The following is a 17,393-nucleotide window of genomic DNA, read 5'->3' as shown; positions in this document are numbered from 1 at the left end:
ATTTATAAATAATATTGCTTCAAGGTGCAAGTTTCTTCATTCACCCATTTTTATATAGATACTATTATTCCAAATATTCAAAAAGGGCGTTCGAAGAGTTATTTCTTTTTGCAGTTTCCTTTGATTTTCTCATTCTGTGTGCCATCATGCGAATCGCATTCACCTGGTTTATTGCTCTATATCTTGCAACAACTTGTTGGCATGGTCTGCAAGAGAGATTCCATAGAAAACGAGTTAATGTCCAAATGCCATCGAACCCATGATAGATAAGAACGTTTGCAATATAAACAATTGATAAAACACTGAAGCCCAAAAATAATGCTAGAGTTCCTCCAAAGGACACTATTGGAAAGAAGATTGTTATCATCTATTTTTTTTTTCAAAGTGTTTGAGTTTTAACTTACCAAGCAAATCTTCAAAACTAAAAACAACATCTCTTCGCATTCGGACTTTTGGTGGACTCACTTCCCAGCGAAATGTTGATGCTACAGCGTCTGGTTTGTTTGATTCTTTTGCGCCCCTAAATAAATGAAAACTGTTTTGATATTGATCTTAAGAGGATAAATGAAAGTAATCAACGTACCATGACTTGCGTTTGATAGATTGAATGGTGTATTGCAATTCGGTACAGGTACTTGGGCAGTTGCAAATATGAAGAGCCCAAACAGGCCATTTAAAATCCAGTAGACACTCAAATCCAGCAGGGTTGCAGCTTGTTCCTTCTGTAGTTATATGTAAGAAAAATTGAACATAAGTATAAACATTACACTGTATCATTTAATTATTATGAATTTAATTGTATTTCAATGATTCTAATAATATTTAATGCGTGGAAGCGGGACGAATATGAATGGCAAAATGCTATAGTAGGTACGTCTTATTGTCCCATTGCATTTGGATTAAAACTCTTCTACATCACCTTAATCCCTTTGCAAATTAATTTGAGCATTTTGAAAATCAAAATAATTCATTTGCAAATAAAATACACCGTTTTGCAAATCAAATTCACCTTCTGAAAATCAAGTGATTGAATCTATCAACTAATTTACAATTTTAATATAATTTTAAAACTTAAGTTAAGTGATTTTACATTGTCATTGCTGAAAAATGTATTCAAAGATTTGAAAGACTATTAGCACAGTAGGTTACTCTCTTGAAATATGTATTACAAATTGGCAACTGCCTTCTCAAAGTATACTGATTGGCAATGCAATTTAGTCGACTGATGATCAAAAGAGCTGGAACGATGCATTGATTATCTCGGCAATGAAGCAAAATTGTATATACGCTCTTTGACTTATAGAGATGGAAGATTTATTAATTGATTCTTGGTTATATTCTAAGAAAATATTATTTTACAGTAACGCTCTATCCGCAAAATTAATAACACTTAGCGCTTACTTTGGTATATCTTTACTCATGCCAATGATAATTTCATAACACAACAATACTCATAGACCCGACTAAAATGCCAGTATTTCACTCCTAGCGCTTAAGAACTATCAAAATGTTGTCTAATCAACCAGGAAACGCAAAAGTTCTTGTTTAAAAAGTACAATCATCAGCAAAAGAGTTATAATTTAAATACAAAAGAAGTTGCAAAATAGATATCATTTATAAAAAAAGGAATACAATACAATACAAAACTGAACCCTAGAGTACATTACATCAGCATTTATTGTGTGGCTTATTTTATTTGGATTTCCGGCGGCTACCAGTTCCAGTAGACTTAGAAACTCGGAATTTTACACGCTATCAGTTTTTGGCCTAATTAGAAGTAATTGTGAAAAATATTTGGAAAAGCTTCTAGTTTCTGGAAAATTCACTTTGCGTTTTTGCAACGCTTATAACAATTATTTAAAAAAAAATGTTCTAACATTAAGTATATGTAAATCAGTTTTATTTGAAAATTTTTAAGAAGAAATTAACTAAATATAAATACACTGGGTATCGAAAAATTGTTGAAAAAAAAATGACGAAATGCGTTCAAAAATCCTACTTCAAATTTTACTAGAGCTCGAATTTTGAAAGTCTTAAAAAAGCACGAAAAAATTTGTTCACAAGAAAATCCGAAAACAGGCCGATTAGATAGTTCAACTATCTCTCAAAATCACTTTTTAGTTAATTTTAATTTATAATCAGTTATGTTCCAGAAGTCTTCAAACATGGATGTTGCGTAAACTCAACGTTAGCCGGAAATGGGTTGAGCACGGAATTGTTCCACAAACTTGTAATGTTTTATGGTCATCTTGACAAAAAATTGGTCCCTTTACGTTAGTTTACATATCAATTGGTTATTATCTTCAACTTACCTACAAATGGGTAAAAGAATGGCACACAATTGCACATCTCAAGTGCCATTACAGCTCTACATCGTGCTAGACATAGCGACTTAGTGTAAATCTGTGAATAAGAAGTAAAACCAAATATTAAAAAAGTTTGGAAATTCCTTTGCAAAATAAAATTATCTCACAGGTAATTGTGCTGTCTCTTCGTCTAAAAATACACATTTCCTTTGTTTTGGGGTCAATTCTCTAAGTTTTTCACTAGCTCTAGAAATAAAAAAAATTCATTAAAGATTGTATCACTTTTTGAAATATAGTTGAATAATTCATATTTACACTGTCTCAGAAACTTTGTAAGTTGCAATAACTTCATCTGATTTTCGAAGTGGAATAATATTGGCATCACTGCCAGAAACTTCATAAGCCGAATGTACATCGATCTGGAAGTCGAAAAATGAACTTTTGTTCTTCGGTTGCGGTCAATCATCAATACTTACAGTTCCAGTACTTTCAAATATATCCAAATTGATAAAACATGGTTGTTTTCCAAATTCACAAACCAATGGTTCATATGTATCAGCGACTTCACTTTCACTCCTAAAATACAAAAAATGATCAAAATGTAATAAACTGAAAGCAATCAAAAACACAAAAACACACTCATTTCTTTTTTCAGCTTGAATAGTCGATAATGGTGAATTAATAGCATAACACCGCCCTCTTTCGGTCATAACTGGATTCACACGAATCTTAAACCACGGATTAAAGCTTTTCAATGTCTGATCAAATGTCCGGTAAATTTCACCCAGTGCCTCATTTAGATCAACATCTTCAAAACGTTCATCGGTAGCAAAGCGAGCCAATTCAACATAATTACTTGCTGTGGCATTCACAATGGCATACAAAAATTCCATAAAATAAAAATACTCCTCATCGGCCATCGTTATATTCCATTTGGTTTGAATGTATTCGTCAGCTTTGTATGAGTCAAGATGATCATAGTAGCATAGGGTTACCGCTGGCATTGTTCCCTTCCATCCACGATAATCACGATCCAAGGAAACTACTGTTGGTGAGATTCTATAACGTCGAAGTTGTTTGGAGCTTATAAGGTAGGCTGCATAAACTGACAGAGTTATCAAGCTAAACCATAAAAACCTTTTGAAAGAAAAAATAATGAAGAATAAAATTTCATTTTGCAATTACACTTACCTTTCGGTCCAATGAAGTGACCTATCGGCTACAAGTTTAATAGCTAAAATTCCACTTGAATCACCGATTTCTTCTAAAATTTCTACAGTCTTTCCTCCGACTTTTTTACACGCAGGATTAGTTCGTCTTTTAAACGAATACAAAGCCTCCTTTAGAGGCTTTCCTAATGAAATTTTCATGGTAACTAAAATGTTGGAAGCGAATGAAATGCCCAAAAGCATAACTTATTGCGTTTTGCCTTAAATGATTTCCATTAAGATATAAAAAACGTGATTACGATTCTCACTAATAAACCAAACAATTGAAGACCTATTTTGGTTTGGAAAAGTATTCATATTTTAAGAATGTGATGTGTAGAATACAATAAAAATGCTTCATAATTTTCCTGCATTGTTTTCAACTAATGGATAGAATCAATCAATTAAGCTGTGTTAAGTAAGGAAAATCATTCTTTTTTAGAAGTGAGAGGAGTAAGATAACTTAGAATAAATTATTTTTATTTGCAAAGATTTTTTTAACTATGCATAAATGTATGATAAAATATTTAAACTGTTGGTGTTGGAGCGTTAGTATGTGTGTTAAGAGCTTCAAAAGTGACATCATATTGAATTAAGAAAATTATCAGAACTGAGGCATTGACGAGAAGCTGTAAAAACAAAAAAAAAAAAACAATTTGAAGAACATATGCACAAATCTTATTCAAATGTCGGGCAAAAAATTAGGACTTACCGATTTTACAACAGACAAATTTAAATCCATAATATTGCAAACAACATGAGCTCTTGAATTGGCCATCAGTTGGAGAAGGAATCTTCGTAACTAAAATCAAACGTAAAATACTTATTATAGATAAAGATTTATTTTAATTATATCTTTCATGGCTTAAATTAATTCATTCCTTGAATATGATTAAAAATTGAAAAGTTAAATTTCTCCTGAAAAACTGAAAACATTTGTAACTAATAACGATATAATAAAGAACTGATAACAATGTTTAAAACAGCCAGATTTATCTTAAATCACCAAAAAATAGGACATCCAAATCGGCCTAGTACAATCCAGAAATTTAAGTTCAAGTCAACAAATCAGGAATCATAGACTCATTTTAGAAGAGTAACTAAAGCAAATTATTAGGGAACCCGGCCGAACAGCTCTGATTTTGACGATTTTTTTTTTTTAAACGTAGGTAATTAAAAATACTTTAAAGTCTATAGATTAAAAATTGCCGATGTTGCCGTATTGTTTTTTAAAATTAAAATTAAATTTTTTTTTTAACAAAACCATTTTTTTTTGCTTAAATTTCATAAAAACAAATGATAGCAAAACATTCTCTAGGTAATTTAAGGAAAAAAATTACAAAGGAGTAAGATGCAATCTTCCATCGTTTAAGCGATAAATGCAATTTCCTAACATTTTGCCCTCAAACACAAAAAAAAATATTTTGAAAACAACGGTAACACCTACAATATTTGAAAATACATTTTTAAAAAGCCAGAAGCTCATCCTTATCTCTTAAATTTAAATCCACTAATTTTAGATAAGAGTTTTTGAAAAAATGGTCCTCAAACTCAGAATTAAAAAAAAAAAATGTTATTAAAAAAATTTAAAATGACTTTTTTCCAAACTTTTTCTAATAAAATATGAATTTATTTAAAAAAAAAATTTGGCCATAAATATTATCAGTTGAATTCCGAAGCAGAAACGGTAATGTATATCACACTTTTGAAAAAAAAAAAAATTAAAAATTAGATCAATTTCATTGGGTTTTTTGTTGATAAAAACAAATTTTTGCATTGAAATAATTAATTTTTTCAAAGATTTTGGTAAAAAAGAACTTTAAATTTTTGCTATTTAATTTTCAACAGTAAGGGTTATTAAATGAATAAAAAATAATTTTATGTTTAGATATTGAACTTAAAAAAAAAAAATAAGTTAAATTTTTTTTCAAAACTTTTATTAAAAAAGTTCTTCGAAAATGAAATACATACTTTTAAATTTTTTTTCATATTACGACCAAGTTTAAAAAACGACATGTTAAAATTTTTTCAATAATTTTTTTTTTCAAAAATCTGAGTTCTATTACCATTCTTTCAAAAGCCGTTCATTCAATTAACTTAACTTTAATTTTACATATATGACTAAGCTTCTAGCTTTTAAAAAATGTATATTTGAATATTGTAGGTGTTGCCGTTGTGTTCAAATATTTTTGTTTGTGTTTGAAGTCAATTCATAAGAAAATTGCATCTATCGCTTGAACGATAAAAGAATTGCCAATTTTTGAGCTTTAGTTACTCCACTATTTAGAGAAAATATGAATCAGAATGAAGTAGCAAAAAGCTAGAGAGTTTTTACTTGATAAATACTCGTGGCAAAGCATGAACTTTTTGCTTGACACCGATCTAGACCCAAACTAACCTCGTCTCCCAATAAGCCCAATTATTCCTTGATCCTTGCGATGTATGTAGTATATATAGTACTAGAGGAAGTTTAGGATTCGGAAAAAATCGAACTCGAGATAACAATCAGACATGACATTACGATGATGTTGAATTCCAAAAATGTGAGTCCGTCTGTATGTACCTCGAGCTACACAGCTTTAACAAGTAGAGCGAATTTCTTCAAACATGGTAGTTAACAGTTTAAGGTGATTCTATAGAGGGTAAATTTAAATTTTTTTTAGGACCAAAAATAACGGTACCTACATACCTGCCATATAACGGAAATAGAAAAGTAATTATTTTTCAAAAATGGCTCTAACAATTTTGATTTTTTGAGCCGATACTAACGGTACCTGCCATAGAACCGTTTTTGAGTTTCTGAATATCTCTGACAAGACTAACCCGATTTCAACAAAAAATTTTGTATAAAAGTGTTTAAGTAACCGTGATACCTATTAAGATTTTAGAAAATTTTCAAAAAAAAACATTATTTCAATTTTTTATAAATCCAATTTTTTTTGGGTTAGTGAAATATTTCGAAATTTTGTTTTTGAAAGTAAATTAATTATTTCTTCAAAATGGCATACCAACTTTCATTTGAAAAAGAGAAAATTTTTATACATATAATAAATCATTTTTTTCAATTTTCAATTTTTTTTTTCTAAAAATTCCTTTTCATACAAGACATCAGATAGAACCCTTGCTTTTGTGATCAAAATTATTCAAAACCGTGTTTTATTAATTATTAAAACAGATTTTATGTATTTTGTTGCATTATCAGAAAAATGCTTTAATAAAATCAAAATATAATTTTCTCTAATTTTTTTTCATAATACGACCCAGTCGTGCGTGAATTTTATTTAAATTCAAAAGAAAAGATTAAAATGAATGTGTTTAAAATAAAACAAATCTAAAAATTATTGGAAATGTTTGTAGGAAAGCTTTTAAAATTATTTAAAAAAAAAGTGTATGGCGTATACGTAACCTTTTTTGTTTTATTCCAACATTCAATTTTTTTGCGGAAAACAACTTCTACACTCACTTCCTCAATTTTTTGAAATTGATCTAAATTTTATTACTTCTTACCATCATTCCCATTTCTTCATTATGTGGATGTGCTTCAATAAGGATCAGATAGATATGTTCCTTCTAATTTTATTTTTAATTTAAATTAAATCATTTCGTTCAATAATAAAACAATAATTGTATTTACCTCGGACAATATCAATTGATTGTAATGTAATATTAAATACATTTTCCCAGCATGCATTGCTGACCAAGTCAGACAATACATCATCAACAACATTCTAATTGGTTTATCTTGTTCCAAATATTGATAAATTAAATAAAGATTCACACTAATACTTAAAAAAGATCCAAAATACATTATACCAATAGAATATGAGTAAATAGAATTAACTTTTTTTGTTAATAACTCCAAATTAGCAAGAAGCAATCTTAATTTATTTAAAAGATCAAATGGATCTGTAAGTGTTGATAAGTCAGTTTTATATTTATCTTGGAAATCTTGCAAAAGTTCAACTATTGACTTCAATCTCAAATAAATTCCATACAATAGTTGGTAATATTGCATAATTGAAAATCCAATTATTAAATTTGGAACTACATACACTGTGACACTACGAAGAAAACGCAGATTAAATCCTCGACCCAAATAATAATTTAAAATTGTTGAAGCTATAGCCAAGAGTGTCAATAATACAAGATGCATTATAGCAAACTTTCTAAGCTCGTGATAATTTGGAAATACGCCAAATTTCATCAATTTGCAATCGATGAATACAAGTGTTTCAATAAACTTGGTAATATTTTTTCGTTTCCAGTAACTAGCTATCATAATGACAGGAACATGGACGACATACACCAAGTATTCGCTCAAAAACAATGGTTTTTGAATTGTTGGAAGTACTGTAATGTTGTAAGAATGCTCGATGTAACAGGAGACAACAAGTGCTACGTAAAAAACAATGCAAATCAGAATGTAAAGAAACGACTTGCAGAATTTCCATTTTAATTGTTGATTCGGCTCAAAACCAAGAGGTGTAGCACAAAATATTTTTGATAGCACAAGATAAGGCCAAATGGCATCGTATAATTTTGTTTCTAGATTAAAAGCAACTGGAATGGGTTGTCTTATGGTATTCATTGTTAAAAGTAAACTAGACAACTATTAAATGATTTCTAAGGTTGAGGTGAAAAATATGTATTAAAAGGATTGTTAATTGATATTTTTTTTGTTTGTGACATTGACTAATGTTTTATTTCAGCTTTTTTTTGATAAAAGTAAATTAATACTCGGGTAATTTTTTGTCAAGGCTATAAATAGAGATGATGTTCTCTTTTGTTCAACTTTGAATTATTTGTATGGGCTACATAGGGACATTGATTAACTTCTTTAGGGTTTTGTGAATGCAACACAAAACTGAAGTTAAAAAACAGAACGAACAAATCAATATTTTATTCATAAATGTAAACGCAGAAAAGCATTTACATTACATTACATTAAAATAATAATTGCATTAAAATTATGATTTATTTTCATTGAAAAAACAATTACGGAAAAGAAGAAGTCCTTCAGCACGGTTAAAAATTCTGTCGTATATTTTAGTACAACCTTTAGAATTGGGCCTTTTTCAAAACAAAAGCTATTAGTTTTTAGTATTTTGATTTTATTTTTTTTATTTTTATTTTTAATAATTTTCTTATTAATTTCAAATACAAACAACTTAAAATGTTTTAGTTTCAAATACTAAACATTAAAATGTAATCTAAACATTTAAAATTTGAATTAAAAACGCACCTAAATTATAACTTTATCTGGTTAAGAATTGAAATTAAATACTCTTTTTTTTTTTTTTTTTAATACAAATTTTAATCAAATAATAAATACACTTTTTGTGCCAAGATTTAGGGTTATCCCTGCCTTATATAAAACTATTTTGGTTCAGAAAAATGCATTTGGTAACCTTTTTTCTGATCAAAAATAAAAAAATGTGAATTGCACTATTTTGAAGGCGCTTTGTGTTATTTCGAAGTAAAATGTATGTATTACTGACAAAATTTGATCAGCAATAAGATTTCACTTCTAATCCAGTCAAATAAGGGTTTAACCTCGGAATGAATGTTAGTAGAAATTTTTTTTTACTCAATATCTTCCTTTTGCCATTCTATAACATATATCAAAAGTCTAGAAAAATCTCATGTCCGCTTGTCGCGATTTCAAGGTCAAATCGCGAAATGGAGATTTTCAAAATTAGCAAAAATAGGCTATGGTATTATATACACATATGATACATGATTTCAAGGTATTTTTTAATGCTGATTCCAAAAAATCTAAAATCAAGACAATCTGATGTCTCTAAAAAAAGTTATACCTGTTTTTCATCTGTCAACTCATATTATTATAACATTTGCAAACTTACTGCCGAAAACCCCTTAAAAGTTATGGTAGATGAACCAAATTTTTCATCTTTTGGAATCAGCATTAAAAAATACCTTGAAATCATGTATCATATGTGTATATAATACCATAGCCTATTTTTGCTAATTTTGAAAATCTCCATTTCGCGATTTGACCTTGAAATCGCGACAAGCGGACATGAGATTTTTCTAGACTTTTGAGATATGTTATAGAATGGCAAAAGGAAGATATTGAGCAAAAAAAATTTCTACTAACATTCATTCCGAGATTTACCCCTTTTTTCTCCTTATTTGACTGTATTATTCAAATAGTTATATTTATAATGAGTAATCAGAATCACTTTCAGAAATGTTTTTTTTTTTTTTCATTTTAAAGAAGTAAGGAAGAAAATACTTAAAATACTTAATAAAAATAATAAAAAAGAAAAAGAAAGAAATAACATTATAATAAACTGAAACTTTAAATTTAGGAATACTAAGTCGAAAACATACGGGTTTTTAACTAAGTAACTTACTAAATGGCTTCAGCAATTTACTAAATCCCTTAAAATTTTGTGCTAATAAATTTTGTATTAGACTTAAAAACGTATACAATCATGAAATTAAATTTTAAATAAAATTTTTGTGTTGCCTCATATTATTTAGATTCGTAGAATCTACACCAAAATCTTTAACCGTGTATATAAATCCCCACAAAACAGAAACTTTCTTCTTCACGAGAAATAACAAGATTCCGGTCTTCAAATCTTCGACAGTTAAATAGGTAATTGATCAAGCTAAATATTAATATACAAATATTGACGAAAAAGTTAAAAAAATCCAATTTGGCACTCTTTTTATGCAAAAAAAAGCCATTGGCAGCAAATAGGGTTATTACGACGCTAATTTAATTCTGTTCCTATTATTTAAATATTCACTTTTCCTTACCGTAATTTCCATTTGTTCACTATGTGGATTGACATTACTTAGAATGCGATTAATATGGTCCTTCTGATAAATTAAAATATATTATTAAAATATGCAAATACCAAATATTTATTATTTATTCACCTGAAATACTATCAATTGATTGTAATACAAAATTAAATAAATTTTGGAACCATTCATTGCTATCCAAGTTATACCATACAACAACAAATCGACATCAATTTCTTTATCTTCATCGAAATATGTGTAAATAAAATAAATATTCACACTTAAACCGATGTAAGATCCAAAATAAATCATCAATATAGAATATGAATAAATCGAATTTGTTTTTTTGGTAAATATTTCTAATCTGGCAAAAAGTAGTCTCAAACTGTTTATAAGCTTAAATGGATCCTTTATAGCTAATATGTCTGTTTCGTATTTGTCTTGAAAACCTTGTAAAAGTTCAACTAGTGATTTCCATCTTAAATAAATTCCATACATCAATTGATAATATTGCATAATTGACATTCCAATTATTAAATTCGGAACTAAATACACTCCGATACACCGAAATATATCGACCGATTGACATATCTCGTAATAATAATTTACGAAAAATGAAACTACAGCGTAAATTCCCAAAAGAACAAGATGCATCACTGCGAATTTTCTTAGTTCATTATAATTTGGAATGATGTCAAATTTCATCAACTTGTAATCAATAGAAATAAAACTTTTAATAAACTTGGAAAAATCTCTTCGTTTGTAGTAACCAGCAATCATAATGAAAAGAACATGGCAGATGTACATTGTGAATTCAAATAAAAACAGTGGTTTTTGAATAGCTGATAGTGAATAAGTGAAATATGTTTGCTCAAAGAAGATGCTCACGACAACTAGACTGTAAATTAGAATGTACCACAAAATGTGAAGAAAAAACTTGAAGAGTTTACATTTTAACAGTTTGTTCGGATATATACCAAATGGTGTAACACAAAATATTTTTGAAATCACAAGATAAGGTCTTATTGCTTTGTACAACTTTGGTTCTAGGTTGAAAATAACAGCGAGAGGCTTTCTTAAGGCGAACATTGTTGAAACTAAACTATTTATTATATCTTGTTGAGACGAAAAATATTAATTTTGGTTTGTTATAGTGATTAATGAATGCTTGTCTACCTACATATACAAAATATAATTCGATTACCATTCCTTTTTTATTGATTTGAAAAAATTATCTAGGTGACCTTTTTTGTATGGATATGGGTCCCTCGACCCAAATGATGACAGTGAAGGTGAAATACAGTTTGTCATTGAAGCTGAACTCCATAATTTTTTATTCCGATTTGAAGTTTAAAAAGAGAACTTTTGGTTCACGGTACAAATGCAGAAAAGTTTAAAAAAATTTTTTTTTTTATTTTTGTATCTTTTCGAAAGAAAATTTTTATGCAATCCTTAGTTTTGTAGCTACAATTCAATTACTGGCAAAAGAAACAAACATTTTTTTTTTTCAAATTGTCTCCACTGGCCTGAACAAACCGAAATAGAACTTTTTAAACTTTAAATTGAAATATAAAATTACTTACGGGAGCTACAATATTGAATTTTGTTCATCAAATTAGCATTTAACGAGGCAAAATAATGACAGCATCCTTTTTTCCGTCTGCTAACTTAAGTCTTATATATTTATGAAACTGCCAGTCGAACCTATTATTTTAAATCATTTCTGATTTTATCCGCTAACTTCAGACTTATTTTAGTTGAAAATTTAACTACTCAAAAACAAATTTTTACAAATTTTTTACTAAAACATTGGTTAATAAATTAGGATAAATTAAATTTTTTTTGGTTTGCCATTAAGCTACAAATAAGTTAAAGTTTTAATAAAAATCAATTTTTTACTTATATTTGAGAGCAACTTCTTTAGAAAAATTTGTATGGTTTGGCGCTGGTTTATCATTTTAAAGATATAAAAGTGTTAAAACTTGAAGTTAAAACGAAAGATATTTAGGTATATTACAAATTTTAATTCCATAAAACAGGGTTTTTCAGAGAAAGATGCATTTAATCGAAAATCGTAAGGATTTGGGATACAAAATTTACCAAATTCTGTGAGCTCTTAAATTGGTCGATCAGCATATTTCGTTTTAACCATTACTTTTGCAACACCCTATACAAAATTTATTTAAATAAAACGGCTACAACTATTTTTTAAATTGTTTTTTTTTTTTCTAAAATTACTTGGCGGTGTAAGAAATTCAATGGCATATTTTGTTTAAAAACATTGAAGCCATTGTTTTTATAATTTTAAAAATTAATTTCACATATTTTGGATAACATTAAATTTAAATTAATCTTTTATAAATTTTTAAATGAAAACTTTAGCATTCTAAGCAACCATAAGAGCAAATACGCTCGACCGAGAAGCTTTTGGCTCTGAGACAGTAGACAGACTGAGATTATCTTGGAACTCTTTTTGTCGAATAACAAAACCTTAAAATGTAAAAAAATTGACTTGCTGCTTTTAAGTTAACTTTCACTTCTTCAGGTAGAAAAATTTCACAGAGAAAAAAAAACAAGGTAAAATCAAAAGAAAAAATTGGAGCAAAATCATTGGTAAAATTATAATGAATCATGTTTATTTTTGATGATTTTACCTTGTTTTTTTTCTGTGTGTTAAGACTAAAACCTGGTACTGAGATCGAGGTTAATTTTAGCCCCCACATAAATAATCGATAACATGCTCAGATAAATTTTAACTCGGCTAAATTTTTTCGATAATTTGTATGGGAGATAAAATTTAGCTCGAACTGCGTACCAGGCTTAAGGCAATCGAATTTTGTTCTGACTTTTTCTTACCGTAATTTCCATTTGTTCACTATGCGGATGGACATTATTTAGAATCCGATTAATATGTTCCTTCTGGATGAATAAAATTTAATAATTAAAATATCCAAATGCAAAATAATTTTATTCACCTGAAATACTATCAATTGATTGTAGTATAAAATTAAATACATTTTCGAAGCGTGCATTGCTATCCAAACCAAACTATACACTATCAAATCGGGATCAATTTCTTCATCTCCATCCACAAATAAATAAATTAAATAAATATTTACACAAATATTGATGTAAGATCCAAAATAAATCATCAATATAGAATATGAATAAATCGAATTTGTTTCTTTGGTAAAAATTTCCAATCTGGCAAAAAGTAGTCTTAAACTGTTGATAAGTTTAAAAGGATCCCTTATAGCTAATATATCTGTTTCGTATTTGTCTTGAAAATCTTGTAAAAGTACAACTAGTGATTTCCATCTCAAATAAATTCCATACATCAATTGATAATATTGCATTATTGACATTCCAATTATTAAATTTGGAACTAAATACACTCCGAGACACCGAAATATATCGACAGATTGACATTGCTGGTAAAAATAATTCAAGAAAAATGTAACTACAGCATAAATTCCCAAAAGAACAAGATGCATCTTAGCAAAAATTTTAAGTTTATTATAATTTGGAATGATGGCAAATTTCATCAACTTGTAATCAATAGAAACAAAATTTTTAATTAATTTGGGAAATTCTTTACGTTTGTAATAACCAGCTATCATAATGAATAGAACATGACAAATATACACTATGTATTCGGATAAAAAAAGTGGTTGCTGAATAGCTGAGAGTATCCAATTGAAGTATGTTTGCTCGAAATATATGCTCACGACAATGCAGTTATAAATTAAAATGTACCACAAAATGTGAAGAAAAAACTTGCAAATTTTGCATTTTAATCGTTTGTTCGGATGGATGCCAAACGGTGTAACACAAAATAATTTTGAAATCACAAGATAAGGCCTAATGGCATTGTATAATCTTAATTCTAGGTTGAAATTAACTGCGAAAGACTTTCTTAAGGCGTTCATTATTGAAACTACACTATGTTAGCAGAGAACTTTTTAAAGAATATTTTGTTGAGACGATAAATAGTATTAATTTTGGTATGTTTATTGATACGACAGTGATTAATGAATGGTTCATAGTTCAAAATCAATGATATGCAAAATATAATTCTTTTTATTGATTTCCAGGCGGCATGTGACAGTTATTATAATATAGGTTATCTATAAAAAGGTACTATTTTTGTATTGGGGTTGTCTCAATTTTGAAGAAAAGAGCTGACGTCAAAGAATTACACGAACTATTTTGATTAAGCTTTTCATACGTTATATTGAACAAAATTGCAATAAAACTGCATTTTTAGTTTTTCTGAGAAAAAAAAAAAAAGAATTTTCATTGAACAAAAATTTGTCCTTCATCGGCTTTTCCGGTATATCAAACAGTTTTTTTTTTTTAATTTTTATAAATTTATATAAAAGAGTTCGTTAAGTTTGTATGGCGAAAAACTCGCATTTGGCTGATCCGATGTTGGTAATTTTTGTTTTGTTTGAAAGGTATTAATATGTAGATGGTTTGTATAAAAAATAATAATACCATTGAATAATTACAATGATATAATTATTCAATGATAATACCTTTCAAACAAAAATTCACTCAAATCGGACTTTTGTATTTAACTTGCACAGTTGTTGTTGTATGCTGTTCAATAATTTCAAAGGACTGATAAATTTGATTAACCTCGGAATGTGCAAAAAAGGGTTTAAATGCTGCCACGAATTTCATTGTGTCACTTACTCTTGAAAACTGTTAGGATAGATTTTACCAAGCATGTAGTTTTTCTAGGTGCTTATATGGCAAACCAAAAAATCAATGACATTTACACTTGAAAAAATATTGGTATATTGTGGTTTTTAAGGTGAAATGAAAAAATCTTCTTAAGCTTCTTAACAAGAATGTTATATGGACTATAGTCCAGTAAAAGTTCTAAGTTAAATAAATAACATTTGAGATGCAATGCCCACACCAGTGTATTTAATTTTTCGAAATTATAAATTAAAAAAGGTCACTGTGGTGTATGCGTACTATTTTTTTTTTGTGGTGAGTAAAAACTAATTCTTCTAAGCGTAGGATAGCTAAAATAAAAGTTGGGCTATCCTAGGCTAACCACCAAAACACAGCTTATATTGGAGATGGAAAAACCGAAAATGTTTTCCAACCAAAAAACATTAGAAAAAGTTGATAAATGTTCACTACAACTAATTCTTTTTTTTCGGTCTTAAATTATTTTCACACAGGGTAGTAAATTTTAAATAATGTATACATAGATTTATAAATTTTTGACTATTGCAAAGTTGAATTAAGAATAAATTTAAATTTGACCTCGAATAACATCTGACTGAGTTGATTAACCGAAAAATGACTGCGGACCTTTTTTGTAGAGCTTTAAATTCAATATCATCTTTTATCAAACTTAATATAAATATTAAGGACTCATTTTTTTACCGAACTATTTGTGCATCTACACAAAACTTTTGAACTTGGTTCCAAGAGTTTAAAACGCCCTAATAGTACTAAGATCAAGAAAACAAGATACTAAGTTCTAAAATTCCTATCCCAGTTCTATTCTTATCGGCGACTGCTATTTTTTGTGCTTTCCTGTCTTTGGTTAATTTTTCACTTGTGTGCGTGCATATTTTATTCGTGTCGATTGGTTTGGTAAAGTTCACAGTCCATCTCATCGCTTTGAAAGATTATCTTGGTGTCAAATTAAAAGTAACTTTCAAAATAGTCTACTTTCAAAATTCAGAGGTCTTCCGGGTTCTCTGGGGAATTCTATAGCAATGAGATGTACAACACTCTTTACCACCACGCCAATTTTGCCAATTTCAAACATAAATAATAATTCTTACCGTTATTTCCATTTCCAAGTTAAGTGGATTTAAATTTTTCACAACAACAGCAATTTTATCCTTCTAAAATAAAACAAAGTTATAAATCTTTCATAAAAGCTTTGGTTGTTTAAGTTTATCTTCACCTCAACCAAAATTAAGTGATTAAAATACAAAACACAAAACATTTTCCCCATATGCATCACAGCCCATATAAATGAATAAAGAAAAAAAGTTATCGCCATCACGTTTTCATCATCAATACACTTGTAAACGAAGAATATATTCAAACTCAAATTGATAAATGAACCAAAATATATAATCAAGATTGAAATTGAAAATGTTGAATTAACTTCTTTGGTAAATATTTCCAAATTGCAATAGATCCCTCGCAGAAGATCTAGAATTTCTTGAGAAATCCTGAGTTTTGCTAATCGATTGTCTGTTTCGTATTTTTGTTTAAATTCTTGAATAGCTTTGTAGAGAAATTTCCATCGAAGATAAATTATAAACAAAAGTATATAATATTGTATCATTGATATTCCAATTATAAAATTTGGAATCAAATAGACTATTAAGTTGTCAAATGATTCGATTATAGTCATTTCATCCCAAAATGCAATAATGGCCATAACCGAAACAATATAAACCATCCATAAAGTCAGATGAATAAATGTGAATCTTTTCAAAATACCAAATTTTGGTATTTTTCCAAAAGCTGCTAAACTACAATCGATAGATACTGTTGTTCGAATGTATTGAGCACAAAGTTTATGTTTGAAGTAACAAGCTGGCACTAAAAATGTAATATGACAAACAAATACAAAATATTCACTAAAAAAGAGTGGTTTTTGAACTGTTCGAAGTGGGATTTTCTTTTGCAAGTATTCGAAGTAAATACTTGTTAGAATGTATACACAGACTAAAGTGCACCAGGAAATGTGTAGTATAACTTTTGGAGATATCCATTTTAACGGTTGAAGTCTATTATCACCAATTGGTGCAACGCAGAAAAATTGTGATACAATAAGAAGCGGTTTAATGGCATTGTAAAGCTTTTTTTCTAAACTCAAAGCTAAACCTAGCGATTTGTTTAATTTGTCCATCGAATAAATACGAACTAATGGTCTAGATTCAAAAAGAAAATACAAGTTATTTTATTCTAGGGTAATTAATTTTAATTGATTTTAATTTGAGTGTATGATAAATGATTGTTATTGATAGCCCCCTCTTTAACAAAAAGGCATGATTTATAGAATATTTGCTTGTGCTTTGGTGGTTTTTTTAAGGTCTTCTAAGAGGTTATTGTT

At 28.4% G+C, this 17,393-nt stretch overlaps 3 protein-coding genes across 3 annotated transcripts; all 3 read right to left on the bottom strand.

Annotated features, from left to right (window-relative positions):
* Positions 1-64: 64 nt before the first annotated feature.
* LOC129912465 (sodium channel protein Nach-like) lies at positions 65-3,676 on the bottom strand. Its single transcript, XM_055990728.1, has 9 exons — positions 3,498-3,676; positions 2,946-3,443; positions 2,783-2,882; positions 2,622-2,725; positions 2,474-2,552; positions 2,313-2,403; positions 584-722; positions 405-520; positions 65-342 (listed from the first exon to the last, which is right to left on the bottom strand). The coding sequence occupies exons 1-9, from the start codon at positions 3,674-3,676 to the stop codon at positions 65-67; spliced, it is 1,584 nt and encodes a 527-aa protein (XP_055846703.1).
* Positions 3,677-3,973: 297 nt separating this feature from the next.
* On the bottom strand, positions 3,974-13,446 carry LOC129907225 (putative gustatory receptor 59f). Its single transcript, XM_055983326.1, has 4 exons — positions 13,267-13,446; positions 13,148-13,210; positions 4,227-4,316; positions 3,974-4,143 (listed from the first exon to the last, which is right to left on the bottom strand). The coding sequence occupies exons 1-4, from the start codon at positions 13,441-13,443 to the stop codon at positions 4,042-4,044; spliced, it is 432 nt and encodes a 143-aa protein (XP_055839301.1). The 5' UTR covers positions 13,444-13,446; the 3' UTR covers positions 3,974-4,041.
* A 2,634-nt stretch (positions 13,447-16,080) lies between these two features.
* On the bottom strand, positions 16,081-17,189 carry LOC129912459 (putative gustatory receptor 59f). Its single transcript, XM_055990715.1, has 2 exons — positions 16,230-17,189; positions 16,081-16,167 (listed from the first exon to the last, which is right to left on the bottom strand). Exons 1-2 carry the CDS (start codon positions 17,187-17,189, stop codon positions 16,081-16,083), a joined length of 1,047 nt encoding a protein of 348 aa, XP_055846690.1.
* Positions 17,190-17,393: the final 204 nt, after the last annotated feature.

This window comes from Episyrphus balteatus, chromosome 1, assembly GCF_945859705.1.
Source record: "Episyrphus balteatus chromosome 1, idEpiBalt1.1, whole genome shotgun sequence".
Taxonomy (NCBI): Eukaryota; Metazoa; Arthropoda; class Insecta; order Diptera; family Syrphidae; genus Episyrphus; species Episyrphus balteatus.
This window is presented reverse-complemented; position numbering and strand designations above follow the sequence as displayed.